This window comes from Emericellopsis cladophorae, assembly GCF_022114955.1.
Source record: "Emericellopsis cladophorae strain MUM 19.33 chromosome Unknown NODE_2_length_1295279_cov_118_880017, whole genome shotgun sequence".
Classification (NCBI taxonomy): Eukaryota; Fungi; Ascomycota; class Sordariomycetes; order Hypocreales; family Bionectriaceae; genus Emericellopsis; species Emericellopsis cladophorae.
In genome coordinates, this window is record NW_026250927.1 from 871,402 (window position 1) to 890,968 (window position 19,567).

General features: G+C 54.1%; 4 protein-coding genes across 4 annotated transcripts; 3 read left to right on the top strand and 1 right to left on the bottom strand.

Annotated features, from left to right (window-relative positions):
- Positions 1-106: 106 nt before the first annotated feature.
- J7T54_007034 (60S ribosomal protein L27-A-like protein) lies at positions 107-790 on the top strand (the record flags this gene model as incomplete). The annotated part of the gene is made up of 3 exons (XM_051510057.1): positions 107-169; positions 393-729; positions 783-790. The coding sequence occupies 3 exons, from the start codon at positions 107-109 to the stop codon at positions 788-790; spliced, it is 408 nt and encodes a 135-aa protein (XP_051366248.1).
- A 1,035-nt stretch (positions 791-1,825) lies between these two features.
- Positions 1,826-3,244, bottom strand: J7T54_007035 (Triose-phosphate Transporter family; the record flags this gene model as incomplete). Its single annotated transcript, XM_051510068.1, has 4 exons — positions 1,826-2,206; positions 2,264-2,895; positions 2,969-3,036; positions 3,108-3,244. The coding sequence occupies 4 exons, from the start codon at positions 3,242-3,244 to the stop codon at positions 1,826-1,828; spliced, it is 1,218 nt and encodes a 405-aa protein (XP_051366249.1).
- Positions 3,245-7,157: 3,913 nt separating this feature from the next.
- Positions 7,158-8,956, top strand: J7T54_007036 (uncharacterized protein; the record flags this gene model as incomplete). The annotated part of the gene is made up of 5 exons (XM_051510079.1): positions 7,158-7,171; positions 7,268-7,337; positions 7,395-7,475; positions 7,532-7,882; positions 7,931-8,956. 5 exons carry the CDS (start codon positions 7,158-7,160, stop codon positions 8,954-8,956), a joined length of 1,542 nt encoding a protein of 513 aa, XP_051366250.1.
- Positions 8,957-10,337: 1,381 nt separating this feature from the next.
- Positions 10,338-18,138, top strand: J7T54_007037 (Two-component system protein A-like protein; the record flags this gene model as incomplete). The annotated part of the gene is made up of 3 exons (XM_051510090.1): positions 10,338-10,468; positions 10,519-17,455; positions 17,509-18,138. The coding sequence occupies 3 exons, from the start codon at positions 10,338-10,340 to the stop codon at positions 18,136-18,138; spliced, it is 7,698 nt and encodes a 2,565-aa protein (XP_051366251.1).
- Positions 18,139-19,567: the final 1,429 nt, after the last annotated feature.

Sequence of the window (19,567 nt, forward strand, 5' to 3'; positions counted from 1 at the left end):
CAAATTCCCCTGTCACGGATTGGCGACGGACTACAGCAAAAAACTCACCACCTGCCCTCATCACACCTCCGACCTCACTAACCACCACAACACCTCAGCAGCCATCATGAAGTTCCTCAAGGTTGGCCGTGTTGCCATCATCACCCGTGGCAGGTATGCCGGCAAGAAGGTACGATTTTCCTCGAATGTTATCCTTGAATTGGATCTGGTCGACGTCGAAACGAATGCGCATTGAGGGGCACGGGTGAAGGACGAGGAGACGAAGAGACCGGATGCACAAGGAACAAGAGCAAGGAGACCTACACAAGCGCTCGCATACGACGTCGACCGACTACGTTCATTGCCGTATAACTACAAGATCACAGAATCGCTGACTTGGACCCTTTTTGTAGGTGGTCATCATCCAGCCCCTCGACAACGGCAACAAGCCTCACCCCTTCGGCCACGCCGTCGTTGCTGGCATCGAGCGCTACCCCGAGAAGATCACCCGCCGCATGTCCAAGGCCCGCCAGGAGAAGCGCTCGAAAATCAAGCCCTTCATCAAGGTCATCAACTACAACCACTTGATGCCCACCCGCTACACCCTCGAGCTCGAGGGCCTCAAGGGCACCATCTCGGCCGACACCTTCAAGGAGGTCAGCCAGCGTGAGGATGCCAAGAAGACCGTCAAGAAGGTGCTTGAGGAGCGTTACACTTCCGGGAAGAACAGGTGGTTCTTCACCCCTCTGCGTACGTCCCGTCTGCCCGCGCACCTGCGAATCACCACCACTAACACGCGGCAGGCTTTTAAAAATATCGTTTCCTCCGTCATGGTTAGGGAGTTTTGCGGGATGTATAGAGCATCGGGTGGCTTTAACGGAATCCCACGGTTTATGAACTAAAAAGAATCAAAGTTCACAACATCACCCTCCACATACATACTGGCTGTCGCGTGAACGCATGTACATGATCAGGAGGTATGAGCAATGATGGCTTCTGAGCATGGTGCTCCCTCAGGAGTGTGCCTTTATTTTATGATGATGGAAGCTCGGACGGATGGGAAGGCCAAGTGAGTTGGGAATCGCCGGGCTAAATAGGTCTTGGCTACGCAATTGACGACTTCTTCGAATTCTGCGTCTGTGACCTGTCTGTCGGGTCTTGATGTGTACAATAGGGAACAGAGATCAATCTCTGTGCAGTCCGACATCACTGACCCGTCGTGTTCCTGCGTCGCTGGCTCCTACTGGCTTTTTGCATTGATGCCCACCCGACGACAAGTTCCAAGCACGCAACACTGGGGCACCGTAATCTGACCAATACTAGCCATTGGAAAAGCACAACCAAGGAACGAGAACGTGAAAACGAGAACGTGAAGTTAAAATTTCGTTTCTACGTTTCTATGCTCGAAGACTACAACGCCGTCTAGAGTGTTGGTTTATAAGGGATTAAAAACACCCATCCCCCAGAGTTTCATGCCGACAACCCAGAATGATTCCGTTCGTATCCCTGTGAGCCTTGTGCGCTCTGCGCCCAGCTTTCTATAGCTATACACTTTCGTAAAACAAAGGACCCGCACACACCAATACATTGTGTACGTCCAAGCCAAGCAGAATTTCTCAACGGTTCTCCAAGAATCAGAAGAAAAGAAAATGTAAGCGGTGTCTGTACCGGCGGGCGCTGCAGAGAGACAGGCGAAAATAAGTTTGTATGTTGAAAACAGGTCTTGACAATTTCGCTGCGGAAACAGACATGCAGTGCGACGGCCCCTCATAGTCATTGCCTGCACGACGAGAACTTCTGTAGACAAGTGGCTCCCATTTTATAGAGAGCCAGACTCATCCTTTGCTCAGTACTTGTGAGCGTGCATGCCAAAGCGGTTTGACGCTTCGTTAGCGAGCTTGCGGGGGTCGTACTCGGGCGCGTATGTGGGTGCCAAGCCACCGAAGAGGGTGAAGATGAGGAAGGCGGAAGCAATGATGATGGTGAGCTTGCGGAGTACTGGCTTGCGGTTGCCAAAATCAGCCCACTGGCGGTTCATCTCGCCGATGTGACCCTTCAGTTGCTCAAAGCCAAGCTTGTAGTAGACCATGCCGCCCAGTGCAATGGAGTAGCCGAAGAATTGGAGGCCAGTCACCTGAGTGCCCCAAATAGCCATGGAGGCCAGAACCAGGAGAATATCCTTGAGAACACCACAGAGAGTCAGGACAACGGCGGAAGTCTTGCCGATCTAAAAATTCAGTTAGCCATGTCGCGATTCTTCGCTTTCTTGGCATGCAAGACGTACCAGCAGAACAACGGAAACGTTGAGCATGAAGGCGCACATTCCATTCAGGAAGAAGGTGAAGAAGCCGACGTTGTAAACGTCCTGCATAGTGCAGTGGGGGACTTCCCAGATCAGGGCGACAACACCGTTCATCAACGCGCAGATGGGCGCGAAGTAGTAGACCGAAACGAGAGGGTCCATCTTGTAGTCAGCCGAGCTGAGCAGACGCTGGACCATGGTCAAGCGGAGGGCCTCGAACACGACACCGGCGATCTGGTACAAAACACCAATCAGGACGAAGTGAATCTCGCCGATCGAAGCGATGATGACACCAACAACGATCGTGGAGACGTTGAGGAACTGCCTGAGATTGGGCTTTGAAACACCAAGGATCCAGCTGGACATCAATACGGCCACGGGCGTAGTGGCCTTGAGCATCTGGATGAAAGCAACCGACAAGTAGAGGTACGTCAGGTTGCCGCAGATCAAGCTCAGACTGAAGCAGATGCCAATAGGAACCACTGCACGCATGTAGACGCGACCAGTCATCTTAACGCTCTTGCGTCCGTCAAGCAGAGTAGTGAAGCGGGCCATCAGCTGGGTCATGAGGGTGGCGAAGGACAAGTGGTACGTGGTGAGGATGACGGGATAGCCTGTTCGAGCAGTTCGTCAGCAATCGTCCTTAGATTATAGCAGGCGAGCCACGCGGGCGTTTGGAGCACATACGGAAGTTGAGCGTGTCCAGCAGCCATTTGTTGAAAAGAATAACGGAGGAACTGCACGAGATCCAGATGCTGTTCAGTCGATTGTTAGCCCATGGCTCTCCGATGGCGTTTCGCTGCAGCCTTCCATCGTCAGGACTTACATTACATAGATAGTTGGGTGCAACGAGAAACCAGGCTGCTGAGTCTTCTCGGCGCTGGGGTTGACCGTCGGCAGAACAGGGCCATTGCTCTGACGGGGCGCATCGCCAGAGATGCGGCTCTTCTCTTCGCCAGACATTGTGACTGATGTTTTCGCGTACGGAGGGTCGTTGTTTCGGGTTGAGGAGTGATTAAAATCGTTGTCGCGTGGTATCGATGTGAAGTCGTTAAATTGATGCTCTGGTGCTGGCGTTCGCGTGGATGACACGAGGCGAAGGCACTTTGCTGAGCAGAGACAAAACCTGTTAGGGGAGACGCGCAAAACGAGCGGACGGACAGCCAAGAGTCCTGCAACAGAGTTCAAGGGGTCGGATAAAGGAGGGGCGGCGAATATGCAATTGGCGGGGACTGCGTTCGAGAGCAGAAACAGGCAGGCACCAAAATCAATCCTGCAAGCGTCGTGAGAGCGCAATGTGCGTGTCAACAAGCTTGTCTTAGGGAGCAGATTTGAAGAGAAAAAGAGAGTGAAAGAGGAGCCAAGGTCTTTTCTTCTCCAACGCAGCGTATAAGATGAAGACAGAGAATCAAGGAGCCAGGCTAGGGGGTCGACAAGGCGAGCAGCAGAGGCAATTAAAAGCGGTAGGCCCCTGGAAATTGATTGCTGCACGCTGCCTGCAGATACATAAGGGATACTTGTGCTGGACTCGCTCGACACGGGATCGAATGCGGCTCGCTGCCCTTGAGCGAGTACTGTATCTGTACTGAACTACCAGCCCGCGAGTGGGCTCCGGTCCGCAGCTCAGGGGGTGGGTGGGGCCACCTCTGGCCGGATTCAGAAACCTGTCCCCTACACGTACGCACAGCCAGTGAGTGGCTGCTGCATTATCGCAGTTGACTCGTCCAGAGCTGAAGAACTTCGAGAGACATTGGCCTGGCGAATCAGTGGCCCACGTTGGGTGATCAGCCACCAGCCGCCAGTCGAGAACAGCGAATTTTTTTGCTCGAGAGTCGAGACAGCAGGTTAGCCTCAAAGGGTCGATCACGTGGGATGACACAAGCTACGTACCTGCGTATTCTCGCAAGGTTATCCCCCGGAGTCAGTTCAAAATCATGCGCAACAAACAATTCTTGTGTATATATTTGGTACTCGTTAATTGTCACCCGACAACAAGTGTCGAAGTCAATCTCGTCTTGCGCGAGCTGTGGCTGTTTTTGGTTGCTTTCATACGGATAGATCCTCCACACTATCTATTGGCGCAAGCGGCATGCCAAGCGACCGTGTTCGCAGAACGACGCTACGTTCCGGACACGCGATCTTGTCAAAGAAGCTTGGCATAGATTGCCTTGTCGGGATTATTGCCAACTCGCCAAAAATAATGCTTTCTGCTGCTTTGCGAGCAGCAATCACATGCAGACTGATAATTTGGACTGATCATGCTGGGTTCATGGGCGTCATGGTGAGACTTCCTTCTCTCGATTGACGCAAATCTGCGACGATGCTCACGCCGCTGGACACCAAGAACGCTGTAGCGCTGTCCGTGTCCATTTCCCAGCGCTCTCACCACGCGCAAATACATGACCGAGCATGCGAGAACAGGGCGAATCCTCAGCTGTGAGAGCGCCTTCGGGCTCACGTACGCACTTAGAAGTGGGAGGATTACGTGGCATCGGGACCACGACCTAACGCAGATCTTCGCTACAACTACTCGTTATTGCCGACGTCAATCCAAGCTTTTGGAGGGTGGGGAATGTTGCATGGAGCAAGCATGATCTGCTCTTGTTTCAGGATCACGGCTTTAGCATGCCGGAAGCCACGCAAACCGTGGCTATGTAAATATTCGAACTGCTGATCAGACAGTCAAAGCCTCATTTGAACTTGCTGATCGAATCAGTGCTCCGGGCCGGCGGCATGGCCACTGTTTGTCACTGCTTAATCGATCCTCGCACCGTCGAGAAACAAAGGCTTTCAAAATGAAGTGAGCACTTTGCCGACGCGTATAACTACAATCTCGTCTTCAACATCTAATAATAGTCGAGTTAGTGGGATCTAGCCCGAGGCTGGTAAGAGAAGGCGCAAGCTGTAATTATATGAGGCTATAAGCTGATGCACTTCTTACTCACACTGGATGAAGCAACGCTTCTGAGTCACTTCCGAATTCATCCTAGGGCGAACATGACGACGGCGATGGTTCTTGACTAAAACAATTTCGGAATCTCGTTCCCCGCTGTCGGATGGTTACAGGCCAAGACTGCGGATATGGCCAAGAAGATGCCGAGCATCAAGCTCGGTTGACTCGAAGCTTGTTTCACATCCGGGACAATATGTGGAGGGATGAATCAATGACGACTCTACCGTTGTTGGGCTGCATTTACTTGATGCTTGTCAATCCGGAGTAAAGTCCGCTTTGTGCCTTTGAGTGGTTGATACCGTTGTATGTGCCTTTCCGGAATGGCAGTGAGTACATATGTACAGTATGGCAGGAAGATGATGGAATGTCTTCTTGTGGCTCAGCGTTCTTGCTTGCTTCAGTCTCAGTTGATTCATGATCCTACCGGTGGAAAGCCCCCTACCATACGTAACTTCACGAATTCGCTCCGTTATGAGTTACTATTGTTTATCGCCTTGCTCAAGCCTCATATGTGAGGGAATTGTCCTCATCTCAGGAGATTGCGGTAACAAGGTCGTGGAGGGGCAGTTTTCGCGCCAGAGCAAGCAATAGTCGGCAGAACCATTGTTCGAGTCAATTTCAAGGTGGACTGGCTGTGATTGTCAGCAATATATGGTGACAGCGGAGGAGATGTTTCGCTCTTGGCCTGCGCGTTCTCGAGGTTTGAGCAAATCGGTTATAATTACACCTGATGATCCCGAATGCCCAGCATCGAGGAGGGTTCATCAGCCTCGCGGCTGTTTGGAGGCGTCGGCACCGGGCGGCTAGAACGCAGGGATCCAGGCGCTAAAATATCAAAGCGGGGTCTCGCAGGCCAAGCTTCGGTTTCTTTGCTTGCTACCCGGTTCTGCAAGAAATGTTAGTGGCAGGCTGATATTGACTAGACAGTCTAGACTAGAGGCTGGTAGGCTGTGTGTGTGGGCGAATACAGATTCAGGGGCGGTGAAGGTCAACGTTTGCTGCGATCTCTCGCATCTGATAGCCAGTGAAGCCATTGCGTGCCGCCACGAGTTGGCAAGCTATCGCCGGTCTCCGCCGAGCAATATTCAGCCACTCTACTACGTACTGCAGTTTGGTGGTGATCCTCGATAGGGGATGGTACCCATTGGAGGTGTGATTGTCGCTGCTAATGTCCCGTACCCGGCGTTTTTGGCATCAGGCTCGTAGATACCTCAGCTCGAGCCCCGCGCTACTCACCAGTGAGGAAATCCTCGCGGAAGATCCGAGCAATGGGGAAGCTGGTAGAGTACGGAGTACAGACTGTGAATTGCCGTGGCTGGTTGCTACCGGCGACCAACCGTGAGGGCACCACAGGTGGGAGACCAACGGATTCAACTTCAAGATACCGCTAATTAAGATGTTGCTGATCAAGGATAATGAGAATTGAGGTGATTAGATGAGGAAGTCAGGGGTGGGCTGAGTGGATCTTCGTTGGGTGGTGCGTGTGGAGCGTCACGCGCATTAATGTGACGCTGGCCCCTTTTTTATGTGGAAGTTTGGCAGTGTCCTGAAGGGCCCTTGAGCCCCTGGAAGCGGTTGCCGCATGGACGATGCGTTTGCCCCCTTCCCTCAGGCTCCTCGCCAAATGGAGACCCAGAATAATATTAGCCCCTCTATGGAGACAGGATCAGACCGCTCCCACCAGAAAGCCACCACCCCATCTCCAGTCTCCTTTTTCTGCCAGCGACCCAACCCCATCGTTTCGGCCAAACCTCCTACGAAGCTTGCCTGCCTTGCCTCGCGAACCTCGTCCTTGATTATAATTACCTCTCAGCGTCTTTTCGCATACCCGTTCTTGGTACGTTTCGGCGCCTTCACGACGACGACCTCTTGTCTTCGCATCCCAACCCCCACCAAGCTCTACCAGAAAAACAACTCCCCACCATGGGTGCCGACATGTGAGTACCAACCCCTTGAACTGGAACGCAGCAGGTCCACAGAGAGGATGATGTATGCTTCAATCGATAAACACGCATGCTGACATGGTCTTGTAGCAATGTTGACGTTCTCGTCATTGGCATGGGACCTACTGGTCTCGGTGCCGCCAAGCGTCTGAATCAAATCGTGGGTTCTCACCGCTCGCTTGCTGCTGTGCGCGACTCCAGCTAACACGAGCTACAGAACGGCCCTTCATGGCTCATCATTGACTCCGCTGAGAAGGCTGGTGGTCTTGCTGGCACTGATGTTACCGATGAGGGCTTCGTAAGTTACACAATAGACTTTTTGGTAGCGTCAGTACGCTAACTAGACCCAAACAGCTTTACGACGTCGGCGGCCACGTTATCTTCTCCCACTACAAGTACTTTGACGACTGCCTTGACGAGGCCTTGCCCAAGGATGACGACTGGTTCACGCACGAGCGTGTGTCATACGTTCGTTACAAGGGCCTCTGGGTTCCCTACCCCTTCCAGAACAACATCTCCATGCTCCCCAAGGAGGATCAGGTCAAGTGCATGGATGGTCTCGTCGATGCTTCCTTGACCGCACGTGTCGCCAACACCAAGCCCAAGGACTTCGATGAGTGGATGATGCGCATGATGGGTGAGGGCATCTGCGACATCTTCATGCGCCCCTACAACTTCAAGGTCTGGGCTGTCCCCACCACCAAGGTTCGTTCGCTCCCCTTTTCCCCGGGTGTCCTTCGCTAACCTTTTCAGATGCAAGCTGCTTGGTTGGGCGAGCGCGTTGCCGCTCCCGATGTCAAGTCTGTCATGAAGAACGTCATCCTGAACAAGACCGCCGGCAACTGGGGCCCCAATGCCACTTTCCGCTTCCCTGCCCGCGACGGTACTGGTGGAATTTGGACTGCTGTCGCCGACACCATCCCTCAGGAGAAGAAGCGCTTCAACAAGCAGGGCGAGGTCACAAAGGTTGATGCGGAGGGCAAGACCGTCACTCTTGCCGACGGCACCACCATCGGTTACGGCAAGCTCGTGAACACCATGGCCGTCGACCACCTCGTCGAGAAGATGGGTAACCAAGAGCTTGTGAAGCTCTCAAAGGGCCTCTTCTACTCGTCGACTCACGTCATTGGTGTTGGCATCCGTGGCGAGCGTCCCGAGCGCATTGGCGACAAGTGCTGGTTGTACTTCCCCGAGGATAACTGCAACTTCTACCGCGCCACCATCTTCTCCAACTACTCCCCCTACAACCAGCCTCAGAAGGATGCCAAGCTTCCCACTCTTCAAAAGGCTGACGGCAGCAAGCCCAAGTCTACTGAGGCCCAGGAGGGTCCTTACTGGTCCATCATGCTCGAGGTCTCCCAGTCTTCCATGAAGCCTGTCGACGAGGAGAATATCCTCCGCGACAGCATCCAGGGCCTCGTCAACACCGAGCTCCTCAAGCCCGATGATGAGATCGTGTCCACTTACCACCGCAAGTTCGACCACGGTTACCCTACCCCGTCGCTCGAGCGTGAGGGTGTCCTTAAGGAGCTCCTCCCCAAGCTCCAGGACATGGGCATCTACTCGCGTGGCCGCTTTGGCAGCTGGAGGTACGAGGTCGGCAATCAGGACCACTCGTTCATGCTCGGCGTGGAGGCTGTCGATGCCATTGTGCAGGGTGGAGTCGAGCTGACTCTCAACTACCCTGACTTTGTCAACACCCGCAAGAACACCGAGAGGCGGTTGACCCAGGACTTCACATACGGTGGCAAGACCATGCCTGTTCGCCCCAAGGCGTAGGGCGCTTTTGAGAGCCTGACCTCGGGATACCCGAAGTCTAGATTGAATGATAGACGAGCATGATGTGAGCTTATGAGCGAGGGTTTGTTAGCGCATTGCGCCGGAATTGGATGCACGTTCAGGAGCGTGAGCAGGCATCATCAACATTGGGCAGTCATCGGCACTGTCGCCATGAGCTTAAGATATACACCCGCGAATGCGATAAACAGACTCAAATAGAGATAGACTTGAACGCTGTGATTACTTTGCTTTCTCGCCGGCTCATTGGTCCTGTACAAGCTTAACTGAGTTTGATTGGACTTCGGGTCCTGGCTCGAGTCGGAACGACGTTATTCAGTTTGCCTCTCATCCGCAACTTGCCAAAAGCAAAGTGAGGTGCATTTCTGGCAGGCGCGGGATGCTGTCATAGCACAGCATGACCGAACAATATCAGAGACACTGACATCATCGCCCAGCTTTGCCGAGTCCAAGATAGAGGTGATGCAGCTACGAAATCGCGAACCGTTGAGGTGTTTTGTTTCTCTGATATTAGGTTGTCGACGGGCTACACGTGGCTAGGGATTTATCAATATTCTTCTGGGCTAACTTGGGCTCTGTGGCAACCGCGCTAAGTGTAGGTTTGCCTGGGTTGACGCTCATTATGTAGAACTTTGTGCAGCTGCCATGTGATTGACATGCTGCTAGCAGCCATGTACATACCTGGCGAAAGGAAACACTGTATTGTAGGCCAGGAGGAAGTCGCCAGTGCGGGAACTAGACATGGAGCTAACAGCGTTACGCGCAGGTCCATTCAAAGGGTAATGGAAGTTTCCCCTCCAGTCTGTCTTGACTGATAGCACCATGGCCCGCCCGCCCAGGCATGAGGGTCACTTGTGAACCAACCAGAGCCGCGCATGGAACATTCGGATCCATCCACTTTCAGTATCCCATTTCATCTCCATTCCCACGGATCCAGCCAGTCCAGTCCAGTCTGCCGCTGGGCTGCCATTTTCCCATCTACAGTGAGCCGACCCATCTACCAGACGAAGCGCCAGTTTGACAAGTCACACCAGCGGAGATTGTGTCGCAACAGTCCAACATCACGAATCACCTCTCGTGCTTCGAAGCCTGGCGCGCCCGACCGTTCGACGAGCGTGCTTGGCAACAGCACTTTGCTCACTTCTGATTACTGCGAGTGCACCGACAATTTCCCAACCGAGCGATTTTGCAAAAGTACAACACGACCGAGAATGGGCGCATCACCGGGTCTTGGATGAACGCCGCTACAGCATCATAGTTGTGAGAGTGTTCGAAGGGAAGGTTTTGTCCCGCGACCATTGCGGAAGCAAGCGAAAGGTGCTCGCCTCCCCGCGACATCTGAGCGTGGCAGCGTTGCAGCAAGATGGACAGCACCGCTCGCATGCCTAATGATCTCCTCGATCCACCGCAACGTATCTTTGAGCGTCTCCGCCACATCGCTGGCTACACCTGGGACGAGCAGCAGGACCCGTTCCATTCTACATATGACTTCTGGTGAGCAAAGACAAGTACACCAACTGAGATGGTGGCTGACCACTCTGCAGGCACATATTTGGGAGTCGGCATGTGTCTACTGCTTCGACATTTTCGACTTCGTCGCAAAATGTCTCCAGCCCAGCATCTGTGGCAAGGCTCCCCTCTGGTGGGCCATCCCCTTCAGAACAATTAGGTGCTTTCGAATACCCGACTTCAGCAGAATCCCAAGACGCTACACCCGATGAAAGCCCCAGCTTCAGTGGTGATATGTTATCGATCGACGAGCCAGTCGTCGCGCGGATTTCCTACCACGGTCTCAGAGAAGAACGGGCTTTTCAGATCACGAGAAGCTTGACGACGTCCGCCGACCCGGAAGGGAACCACATAGCTAAGCCTATTGACCTTGTGCGACTGACGCCACAGCCTGGCGATCGCGGCCCGATCACGGTGGCCATATATCACCATCCTGGACAAGATCACCTCTGGAATGTGTTGGACATGGGCCCTGCGTTTTTCACGGCGCGCAAGTACAATGACGCGTGGAGAGGCTACCGAAATCCAAACTTCAAACTCCAGCCACCCATCAGCCTGGAGCGCTTTCTTGACTTTGCTATCGGGGTCACTGAGTGTCTGGAGATACTGCATCATAGGCATGGTATGGTACACGGTGAGATCCGCAGCGATGCTTTCCATTTCAACCTGGAAGAGAACAAGGTCAGGGTCCTGTCCTTTGGCTCGGGCATTCGTTCGTTTGAGCACGGTTTGACCAGCATCGGATGGTCAACAATTTCGCAAGAGCTTGGGGCGCGGCACAAGTTACTTTACATCAGCCCGGAGCAGACTGGGCGGATGCCAGCTGAACCCGATTCCCGCACCGACATTTACGCCAGTGGAGTTCTGTTCTGGCAGCTTCTTACCCAGAAACCGGTTTTTGAGGGCGACACGCCGCTAGACATTGTGCAGGGTGTGCTCGGGCGCAAGATCCCAAGCGTTTCCGATGTCCGCATTGATATCCCTGATGTTATAGGGCGTATCATCCAGAGATGCACATCCAAGAACATCTCTGATCGGTATAACTCAGCGAGCGGACTACGGCACGACTTGATGGCAATCCAGCACCTTCTCGGCGTCGGTGATGTTGCGGCCATCGAACAGTTTCAGATTGGGAGTAAGGACGTCTCCTCCTTCTTTATGCTACCGACTACGATGATTGGTCGACAAAAGGAGATGAACGAGGTATTGAGGGTCATTGATCGTGTTGCGAAAAGCCATGCCGTGGGGGGGAAACTGGCTACGAGCCGCTTTGCAGACGGCTCCGTTCCGTCGACAGACGGTCAGGGAATGGACGACGTTTCTAGCGAGGGTGCGAGCTCCTTGGATGGCGTAAATCGCCAGAGCGGATCGTTCACCCAGACTGTCTCCGCAGATCCATCGAGACAACGGACGCCACAGCAATCCTTCCAGTCCGACGCGCACACCATCTCGGGAGACACCGCATCTAGTCAGTCAACAGCGCACGCTCGAGGTGCCCGACCATTCGAGCGCCATCATTCCATGTCCATCGAGGCTCGCAGTCTTGCTGAGAGTTTTGGAACCGATACCCGGCCTAGCATCGGGGAGTCGTCTGCAGGTGGGCTGTCGCGCCAACTAGGAACTGCAAAGTTCAGGCGGCGTGGTCATTGCGAGGTCATCACTATTGAGGGCGTTGGAGGGTTGGGCAAGAGCTGCCTGGTACAGAACGTCCTGAGTCAGGCGCGCCGCCGCGGCTATTGCGCTACAGCAAAGTTCGATACCTCGAGACGTACACCTTTTGGACCCCTGATCAAACTCTTCTCAGCGCTGTTCAAGCAGGTTTGGGGTGAGAGAAACACGGAGACGCCCTTTCACCAGGGCTTGAAGCAGTACATTGGACCCGTCTGGCCGAGTCTGTGGAAGACACTTGGACTACCCGAGTTCCTCTTTGGGCCACCGGACGCATCGTCTGTCGTAGCTCGCTCAATATCCTCCTCACAAGGCTCTCTCCCCCGTAACGGCCGTGGTCCAAGGCAACGCCGTGGCTCCTCGCCAGACAGGTTGTCACCCGCGCCTCTCACGAGGAATCCTAGCATTGCTTCTCAATCAACACAGGAATTTCTTCGTGCCGGCGCGGCTACAAAGAGTACCCGCCTCATGAACATCTTCTTGGACGTTTTGAGGGTGTTCACCACACACAAGTTCATATGCTTCTGCTTGGATGATTTGCATTTCGCAGATGATGAGTCGCTCGAGCTGATAAACCAAATTATCGGCACCCGTATGAGGATGGCCATTATCTTGACGCACAGGCCTGACGAGCTACCGGCCGAGAAGATGCACCAAATCCTATACTCTTCAGATGTGGACGATTCTCGGCGCCAAGGGGCTCCGAACATCACTCGCATTTCACTTGCCTCTCTTACTGAGACCGACATTGTGGAGTATGTTTCCAAGACCCTCTGCAGGAAGGAAGAGGAGGTACTCCCACTGGCCCTCGTGATACAGTCCAAGACGGCTGGCAACCCATTCTATATCCGCGAGATGCTGAGCGCATGCCATCGCAAAAAGTGCATCTGGTACGACTACAAAGATAACATGTGGCATTACGACCTGGACAGACTTTTCGAACAGTTTCGAGGAGAAAAGGATTACGATGTTCTCGACACAGGATTCATCACTAGTCGGCTTGACGAGCTACGCTCGGCAGCTCGCGAGCTACTGGCGTGGGCTGCATTGCTCGGCAATACATTCTCCTTTGAATTGGTATCTCGGCTGATGAGTGGCGAGTTTCCTGTGGAGGACCCAGACAATCCCTCTTGCTGCACCACAGGCCGCAAGCGCACATATTCGCAACACGAAGCTATCGCCGGGCTGCAAAGTGCCATACAGGCGTATATCATTGTGACCACCGAGCATGATGATCGGTTCCGTTTTGCCCATGATCGATACATCCACGCCGCCTCCAAGCTGAAGGAATGCAGTGCGCGGCGCATGCACTTTAGCATTGCCCAAACGCTGATGAAATATTACATTGACGACACGCAACTTTGGGATACCACCGCTTTCCACATCTGTCAAGCGGTGGACATTATCAGGGCTCAAGTGTCGATCCGACGCCCGTTCCGGAAAGTTCTCATCGACCGTGCTCTGGCTTCTGCCGAGAATGGAGCTCGGCCTACCGCATGCAGACTGTACGAAAATGCCATGAAGCTACTACAAGATTCTCCATGGGACTCGAGTCAAGAGGACGGATCCTACGCGGAGACTATTCAACTGTATCTTCGCTCTGCTGAGTGCCATATCTTCATGGGGCAACACCAGAGAGCACATGAAGTTCTCGCCGTAATTTTCAGGAATGCAAAGACTGCCATTGACAGGGCACCGGCATACGTTCTTCAGTCCAGGGTCTTCTCTCAAAGCAGCAACGTTGAGGCCGCGGTCGTCGCGTTGAGGGAATGCCTGGCGACTCTTGATGTTGAGCTCGACGATGAACCGACGTACGAGAAGTGCGATGAGAAGTTTGAGATCTTGTCAGCAAAGATATTGTCAATGGATCGAGCCACGCTCATGAGCCTAGACCAGGCGGTGGACTGCAATTTGGCATCCATCGGTGCCGTACTTTCAGAAACATGCAGTACTGCCTGGTGGAGTGACTGCCTCCGGTACTACTACCTTACCATGGTCATGATGGAGACACATCTCGACAAAGGTTTGTTCCCGCAATCGGGCATGGCTTTCTTGCATTTTGCTGTCATCGCCCTCGCCCGTTGGAACCGGGCGCAGTTCGCGGTCGATATGGGTCGTATCTCGCAGGAGATTTTGCACAGGGCCAAAGACCCCTTTTCCATTGCCAGAGGCCTCATGCTTTACCCCTGTCTTCTGGGCCACCTGACAAACGCAATGCCAGCCTCACTCGTGCAGATGGAGGATGCTGTAGATTTCGCTTCTGCCGCTGGTGATCGGATGTCGACCATCCTCAGCTACGGTCTGCATGCCCTCATTAAATTCTACTCTAGCGAGAATTTTGCAGAGTTGGAGGCATTCTGCCAATACGGCTGTGACGACGTCGTGTCGTGGACCAACGACACGCGCGGAGGCGTCTTGCTTCTTGTCATGCAGCAAGTCTGCCGGGCTTTGCAAGGCAAGACAAATACAGACAACCCGTTGGATGTGCTTGGCGATGAGCATCATAATGTCGTGAAGTACAAGACGTGGTTGGACTCGACGGTTTGTCACAGCAACAGATCCACTCTCTTGTACGAGAGTTTGGAACTGGTTCCCCTCTTCTTGTTTGGCCACTACGATCAGGCCGTTCAGGTCGGTCAGCGCTGTGTCGCCAACCTGCCGATGCTATGGACGATGCGCAATAGCCGCTTGATCCTGTTGTTCTATGGCTTGGCCCGTGCCGGTCAACTCTTCAACAAGATGCAAGACCCCCGGTACCAGTCACAAGATCACGGTGCTGAGGTCGAGGACGTTGTTGCAGACCTGCGAAAGCTCACACAGATGATCAAGGACTGGGGCGCAGCGTCTGACATCAACTACTTTGCATGGCATAAACTCCTGGACGCTCAAACAGTCGAGCTTACCGGTCTCCACGGAGAAGCTGTACGGCACTATGAAGAAGCGTTGGATCATGCCACTGAACATGATTTGACCTTTGAAGAGGCACTGGGGGACTACCTCATGGCTGGGTTCTTCGTCAGGCGCAAGGCGCGTCGCTCAGCACGTGGCGCGCTAGTCGAGGCCCTCGGCCTTTACCGAAAACTATCTGCTACGGGCGTTGCGGCGACTATCGAGGAGCAGCATTCTCTGCTGCTTCACGGTCCGACCCGTAATCACATGATGGTTGATGCCGCCGCGCAAACAGACTTTGTGACCGACACGGCGCCCGGCCAGTTCCGGCAAGCAAACGGGGAGATTGGTGCTGAACTCGCACCGGCAACCTCGAACAACAATCTCACAGAGATCACTGGAGAGCGCGTGGCCGATTGGGGAAGATCCGTCAATGTCCAAGCTGAAGGTGGCGCTGGACTGCCCACTCTCGACATGATTGACCTGCATGCTATCCTCCACAGTTCCCAGGTCATTTCATCGGTGCTCCGTGTCGACCACCTGTTGAAAACGATGTGCGATATTATTTTGCAGACCTGCGGCGGCTCTGCGACGCTCGCCGCCATTGTCGTTCGGGAGCAAGTCCATGCGCCGCATGATCCAAGAAACGACAAGTGGGTTATCGCTGCGAGCGGTGACCCTGAGCAAGGTGCCTCGTCACACCAGCCAGGGCTTTCGATGTCTGAAGAGTCACTTATCAACGAGAACGTGGTGCTCTTCTGCACCCGCTTCCTGGAGGTTGTCTTCGTGTCAGATCTTGGTAACGACGAACGGTTTAGCAACGTCAGCGAATCGTGGCTGCAGAAGAATCCAGCCGGCAAATCCATCATCGCTATTCCGATCATACATGGCAAAGACGAAACGGGCAAGGACGTGCTCCACGGCGTGCTCTACCTGGAAGGCGAATCCGGCTCCTTCGCCGACCGCAATGTCAGTGTTTTGCAACTGCTGGTGATGCAGCTCGGCATCAGCTATTCCAACGCCGTGGCCATGATGAACATTGAGAAGATCTCAGCTAAGAACAAGTCCATGGTTGAGGTGCAGAGGAAGGCCTTGGCAAAGGCCGTAGCTGCTGAGCAAAAGGCGAAGGACGCCGAGGCTGAGGCCAAGCGTAACGTCAAGCTGGCGGAGGAGGCGGCCAAGGCAAAGTCAATCTTCCTTGCCAATGTGTCGCACGAGCTCCGCACTCCCCTGAACGGTGTCATTGGCAATTCGGAGCTCTTGCGCGACAGCCAACTCAACAGGGAGCAAATGGAGATGGCCGACTCGATCCGCGTGTCCGCCGATCTTCTTTTGACAGTTATCAACGACATTCTTGACTTCTCCAAGATGGAAGCTGACAAGATGAAACTCTACGTCATTGCATTCAACCCCGAGGAAATGATCAAAGAGGTCGTGCGGGCTGTTTCGTACAGTAACCGAGAGAAGACCTCGAAAAAGAACGTGTCGATAGTGCAAAGCGTTGACCTACCTTCAATGCTCATCTTCGGCGACCCTATCAGGTTGCACCAGGTGCTCGGAAACCTCATTGGCAACAGTCTCAAATTCACGGAGAACGGCTCTATCACCATTGGCGCGAAGCTCGATTCCGAGACGGAAGAGAGTGCCACGCTCACTTTCTGGGTTCGCGATACCGGCATCGGCATTCCACCACAGCAACTGGCGAAGCTATTCCAGCCGTTCAGCCAAGCAGACGCCAGTACGGCCCGGAAGTATGGCGGTAGCGGTTTGGGTCTCAGCATCTGCAAATCGCTCATCCAGACCATGATGAGAGGCAAGATCGAACTGGAAAGCGAGGAAAATGTCGGCACAACAGCCTGGTTCACCGTGACGTTTGACAAGGCCAACTCGAATGTCTCAGCCGGTGATGTGCAGTCAAAGTCAAGGGCCAACCATGCCGAGCGCTCGTCGGCGGCTGCGGCTGTTGAGGGTGGCCGCTCGGCCTCGCCAAACCCGTACCTCGATCTCTCGACAATGTCGAAAGAAGACCTTCGTATTTGCGTCGCCGAGGACAACCCGATCAACCAGCGGATTGCAATACAGTATACCAAGCGCCTCGGCTACTCTAACATTATGGCTTACGAGAACGGTCTGGTTGCCGTCGAAGGACTTCGGCAGAAGGCCAGAGAAGGCAATCCGTACCATGTGGTGCTGATGGATGTACAGATGCCCGTGTTGGACGGATACGAGGCAACGAGACTCATCCGCAAGGATCCCTTGGAAGCGGTCCGGAAGGTGCTTGTCATTGCCATGACGGCATCCGCGATCCAGGGCGATCGCGAAAAGTGCATTGCAGCTGGTATGAACGACTACCTGGCCAAGCCGGTTCGGGCTGATGTGCTCAAAAACAAACTGGACGCGTACCTTACCAAGCAGGTGAGTAAGCAGCGGGGAAGGTGGAAAGAGAACACACTGACCAGTCTTCTCAGCACCCTGACGTGGAACCCGAATCGGAGACGCCTAACAGTGCGACACCGTCGTCCCGGCCCTCGGTCGAGGTTGTCGAGGCCCCGCCTCCGGCTAAAGAGGGAAAGCCAGATATAATCGTTGACGACCCGATGCGGGATGGAGCTATCTTCAACCAACCGATCGACGACTCAAGCCTGCAGGCACAAGACGCGCCCATGCTCGAGAAGCGGCGGAGCGAGACGTCAGGCCCTGACACCAGCAAAAGCCGGGCCCCGCGGAACACTTCGAGCGTCAGTCCCGCTGAAAGTTGTACATCACTGGAGAGCCGCGTGTCCAACAGCGAAGAAATCAGCACACAGCAGCAGAAGAGGCAGCCTCGCAAACTGGTCAAGAACCGGGGCAACAGTGACTCGACACCAGAGCAGCGAGACGTCAAAAAGCCTCCGAACCGCACCATCACTGACTTGGTGAAGAGCAAAGCAGCCTCCGAGAAGGCCAGCGAGCGGCCTCGGGGTGTCCTAGTGAAGAAAGACCGCTCGTTGAGGGGCACAGGCACGCCCACGGAAGACGCAGAGGGCATTGACGGGACGCCCTCGGTTGGTACGAACGGGGAAGACGAACAAAACGGGCCATCGCAAGCAGGCCGTTGATTGCGAGACACGGGCTTCCCCAATACTTGTCAGTGAAAGAGTGCCGCGTACCATATACAACATGTCCCTACAATAGTCATGGGCTATCACCGCAGAAGAAGTGAGGGGTTGGTTCAGGTGCTTTCATTTCACACATACATAAGGAGCATCAAAGGTATATAACATGGGGAAATTTTGCCGGCGTCAGTCAGGTGTCGTGGAGCTGCGGGCTACTCTTTTCCACTGGTATCTCAGTATTGTCAGACGAAGACTGCATAGGCATCGGGCGAGCACAATCTTTGAGGGAGCGAATATTTCGTTATTGCCAGCGTCTTTTGGGGATTGACTGTGTCTGAAAATGGACCAAGGAGCTTTGAGATTCCGTTTGCAGCCTACTGGAAGGATTCGATGAGCGATTTGAAGACATTCACAGAGGTCCGTTGAAGATGCACGGAGCATGCATTCATAAGAGTAGGATGTGAAATGAAATGGCTGGCAGGCCAGGCCAGGCTCTCAGTCGTCGATTGTCCGGGAGGCGGTTGGCCCCACGTAGAAGCTCTACCATATCCTCCCTAGCCTGTTGGCGAGCAAGCTCGGTGGCTAGAGATGGCTCCGTTGTCTGTCATGCATCTTCTACGGGACGCGGGACGTATGCGCTGCGACATTGACGGAGACACTTTAGTTCACCCATGAACCAAGGCCTGGTTGACCTGCAATGAGCATGTACAACCAACAGCAGGCAAGCCGCAGACTACATGTACTGGAGAAGCGCGCGGCCAAGGGCCTTTTGCCCTTGCATGCACTACAACACTACGCTCGGAGCGTGGAAAGTCGCAGTATTACGTCGCTCTGGCATCCTCCATCTGCCTTGGTGCGAGGGTGCCGTATCGTATCCTCTAGACACGACGAGTACATATTGGAAGCGTTATTGACCGCAGAATCGACCGAGGCATTCCTCGCCTCTGGGTATAGAGAGGCCTGCTGCTGCGTGGGTTCAATGGGCCTCTGACACCGTGACGCAGTCTTGTTATTGTTATGATGCCTATGAGCGCCGGCAGGCCCTCGGTCTGATCGACATGCAATGGCAGGCGACTTGCAGCCGGGGAATCCAGCCGTGCGTACTCGCTACTACATGGTACTAGTCTGGCATGGGCAGGTCGACGCCGAAGACTCTTTGGTGAAGGGATTGGACTTGGCGAGCGGATGGAGGTCACTCGAAGCCGAAGGAAGATGCTCTGCGGACATGTGCCAGGTATATCCGTACCTTACATAGGCACACTGTGCAGAGGCTTGCGCGAGAATTACTATTCTTATGTACAGGAAAGGGCGCACGGTCAGGGTCGAGTAGGATCAGTGCGTGCTTCTGCATGAATGAACCGGTCAGCCTGCAGGACCTACAGTAAGGCAAGGTACTTTACCTTGCGCAATATTCAGTCCGAGACTCGCAACT